This window comes from Phodopus roborovskii, unplaced genomic scaffold, assembly GCF_943737965.1.
Source record: "Phodopus roborovskii unplaced genomic scaffold, PHOROB, whole genome shotgun sequence".
Classification (NCBI taxonomy): domain Eukaryota; kingdom Metazoa; phylum Chordata; class Mammalia; order Rodentia; family Cricetidae; genus Phodopus; species Phodopus roborovskii.
The window spans coordinates 152452-156262 of record NW_026126598.1 but is presented as its reverse complement, the minus strand read 5'-3'; the positions used below and the strand labels follow the sequence as shown (position 1 = coordinate 156262).

General features: G+C 48.0%; 1 protein-coding gene across 1 annotated transcript; it reads left to right on the top strand.

Annotated features, from left to right (window-relative positions):
* Positions 1 to 294: 294 nt before the first annotated feature.
* LOC127236997 (hydroxycarboxylic acid receptor 2-like) lies at positions 295 to 2023 on the top strand. Its single transcript, XM_051205009.1, is given in 2 exon segments — positions 295 to 1503; positions 1506 to 2023. Coding segments are annotated over 2 exon segments (1155 nt in total). The 5' UTR covers positions 295 to 426; the 3' UTR covers positions 1584 to 2023.
* Positions 2024 to 3811: the final 1788 nt, after the last annotated feature.

Genomic DNA, 3811 nt, shown 5'->3' with positions numbered 1-3811 from the left:
TAATTGTGTAAGCCAAACAAATGGCAGTGAATGGATTCTCCAAGGTCAATTAACTAACCACGGTGCATGCATGCAGCCTTCAGAAGGAATGCCCCCAGATCTTACTCATTCACAACTGACAGTCTGCTTGCCTGAACTTATCCTTTACATTTAGAAAAATTTGTGGGTTCCCATCTGCCTAGGGGATTTTTTTTATTACTTGTTTATGCAAACAGCAAGTTGCATAAGAGCCTTGCTAGCTTTTTTTTTTTTTTTTTTTTTTTTTAAATGATTTCGTAGTTTCCTGGTAACCATTCAGTCATCTCTTTCAACACCCTGACATGACATAAAGCTGAGGGCTGAACCACACGTTCACCACACAGACACACACTTGCCTTGAGCTTTTGCTAGGTGAGGCGCTCTGGGGCGGACTGACCAGATCCACTCATGATCAAACAGAACCATTTTCTGGTGATAAATGGCAAGAACTGCTGTGTGTTCCGAGATGAAAACATTGCCAAAGTCTTGCCGCCGGTGTTGGGATTGGAGTTTGTGTTTGGGCTCCTGGGCAATGGCCTTGCCCTGTGGATTTTCTGTTTCCATCTGAAGTCCTGGAAATCCAGCCGGATTTTCCTGTTCAACTTGGCCGTAGCTGACTTTCTCCTGATCATCTGCTTGCCCTTCCTGATGGACAACTATGTCAAAAAGTGGGACTGGAGGTTTGGAGACATCCCCTGCCGTCTGATGCTCTTCATGTTGGCCATGAACCGACAAGGCAGCATCATCTTCCTCACTGTGGTGGCTGTGGACCGGTACTTCAGGGTGGTCCATCCACACCATTCCCTGAACAAGATCTCCAACCGGACGGCAGCCATCATCTCTTGTTTCTTGTGGGGTATCACCATCGGCCTGACAGTCCATCTCCTCTATACGAACATGATGACCCCCAACGGCAATGCAAATCTGTGCAGTAGCTTTAGCATCTGTTATACCTTCAGGTGGCATGATGCAATGTTCCTCCTGGAATTCGTCTTGCCGCTGGGCATCATCCTGTTCTGCTCAGCCAGGATCATCTGGAGCCTACGGCAGAGACAAATGGACAGACATGCCAAGATCAAGAGGGCTATCAACTTCATCTTGGTGGTGACTATTGTCTTCATCATCTGCTTCCTGCCCAGTGTGGCTGTGCGGATCCGAATCTTCTGGCTCCTCTACAAAAATAATGTGCATAACTGTGAGATCTACTCCTCGGCGGACCTGGCCTTCTTCACTACTCTCAGCTTTACCTATATGAACAGCATGCTGGACCCACTGGTCTACTATTTTTCCAGCCCATCTTTCCCCAACTTCTTCTCTACATGTATCAACCGCTGCCTTCGCAAGAAAACACTGGGTGAAACAGACAACCGGAGCACAAGCGTGGAGCTCACAGGGGACCCCAGCACAGTCAGAAGTGTTCCAGAAGCATTAATGGATGACCCCAGCGAGCCACGCAGCCCCCCTTATCTGGCCACAACATCTCGTTAGGCCACTATGCCAAGAAAGGAGGTTGCCCCTCAGGCCTGCGCTCTCTGGAGAGACAATTTGGCTGTTGCACAGAGTAACATCTTGAGACTTGGCTCGCACTTTCTCGGAACTTCCAGGTTCAGAGAATCTGATTCAGAGAAACGCCGAGGTGGAGTCAGCGACTCGGGTGTAAAGGTGCTGCCACAGGAATCTCAGAGGAGCAGAAAGTAAAGTTCCCAGGTGGTAGAAACTTCTTAGTCTCCCAAGCATGCGGGGCTGAAGAGGACAGACACACCCATCCCTACCGATGGCATCTTGGCTTCCTTCCTCAGTCTGCTCAAAGCCTCGGGTGGTCCTTCAGCCCCCAGGGTCCTGCCTAACCTGTCTGTGGGCCCCAGTAGGGACAAGGAGAGCCAAGGATCTGGAGAGGATCTCTACCCAGGTGTCACTGAACAAGCCAGTAGGTCACTTGGGTTCTGTGGAACCAATTCACCTTTCCACCAGACTAGCAGAAATGGAGTGGGGGGGGGGGATTCAAAAGCTTTGTTCTGGGAGTCTCCAATGGATGGTGGTAAGAGGATAGCCCCAGGAGGGACTGGACTAATAGCGTTGGAGGGAATTAAACATTCGGCAAGAAATTCAGCTGAGCAGTTTTAAAAGGCTTCGGGGGGAAGACAGCTGCTTCCCTCCTCTGCCTGCCTTTCTTTCTAAAAGGGATTTAAACGTGTCAGTGGTTAAGAGGGGGTGGGTGGAATCCTCCTGGGTTCATTTGCTTGTGTTTCTGTACTTCTATCTACCATTTCAATAAATTTCAATAGGAGACAGTCTGCTGTGGCATTTGTCTGGGTTAGAGTTCACAGAAATGGGCTTCTTACTTAAGACCTGTATGGGCTATGAACTGTATCCTAGCAGGGAAATCCAGTGCCTGCAAAGCACAGAAGGGCACAGAGCTCTGTCATGGAACAGCTAAGTGGATAGGTAGGGAAAACATAAGGCCGTTGCATGTGGGAAGGCTGTATAGAAGAGCTTACAAAGGAGCTTTCCCATGACAGTGTGGTGAGCATTGCTATTAATAGCTGTACATTAAAAAAAGAATCAGACCACAGTGGTATTTTTTTTCCAACCCCAGGAAGAGGAAGGGGGCGCTTCCTATGGAATGGTTTCGGTTCCCAGTTCAGAGATGGAAAGGAGATGTACTGGTTTGAGTCTGCCATGGGTCCAAGTTTCTGTTGTAATTTCATTTCCAGTTTCTGTCCCTCCTTGATCCTTTGGCAAGATGAGGCTAACTTTTTCCTCCTGAGTTGGATGCAGATAAGCATTCAGATAATAAGATTCCTCAGCCCCCAGTGGACGACAAGAAAAAGAGACAGATGGACAGTCTTAAGTTCAAGTGCTGGCTTGCAGTTTGCTGTCTCTGTTACCTTCAGCTTCTACAGGTAGGAACTTAAAAGCAGGGACGCCTTCTTTTGGAAGATGGCAGACTGGAGCTCGGAGCTGGGCAGGGATTTCCCCAGCTCGCATGCATGAGTCACAGGGAAGCCAGTGTTGGAACTCCCAGTCCTTCAGAGGCTGAAGTCAACAGCTCACAGTCATTCATCTGGTTTTCACGTACGAAACAACAACTGAGTGTTCTAGACACTATTCTAGGTAGTGGCAATCTAGGCAGTAGCAAGGGAGGTAGACGGTCTTCTCATTGAACTCAAACTCAAGGCAGGAAGGCTTACAGTAATGAAGGCAAGACATGGATGAGGAGCTCATGGCGTTGTGAAAAGTCAAGCATGAGGATGGGAACAGTGGGAATGGCTGGGGTGGGGTTGGCCTCCAGGAGGAAGTGCCAGGATTAACAAGATGGAGCAAACTATGGAAAAACATGGGCTCAGGCCAGGTGAGTAAGTGCGTGCACAGGTCCTGGGGTGACTATGAATTTGATGACTGAGTTAGAACTGTGTGAATTTGATGTGTGTGAGTACAGAATCACAAATTGAGTGGCTTAAAACAGAAAAAAAAAAAAAGATTGCCAGCAATCCTGCTACTTGGCTTGTAGAAACAATATTCTAATCCCTGCTTGCTGAGATTACAGGGATGCATGTGCCACCACACCCAGTTTATGTGGTGCTAGGGACCAAACCAGGGCTTCCTATATGCTAGACAAGCACCCTACCCACTGAGACCATACATGTAATACTGTGCTATTTTATAGAAAGGCTTTGACCATCCTTGCATTTTGGCGCCACAGGTGTTCTGAAACCCAGTGTATAAGTTCATGTATAGTGTAGGTGCTGAGTGGAAAGGGTAGTCATGATAATTTCTTTAAGCTTTGCTTTTT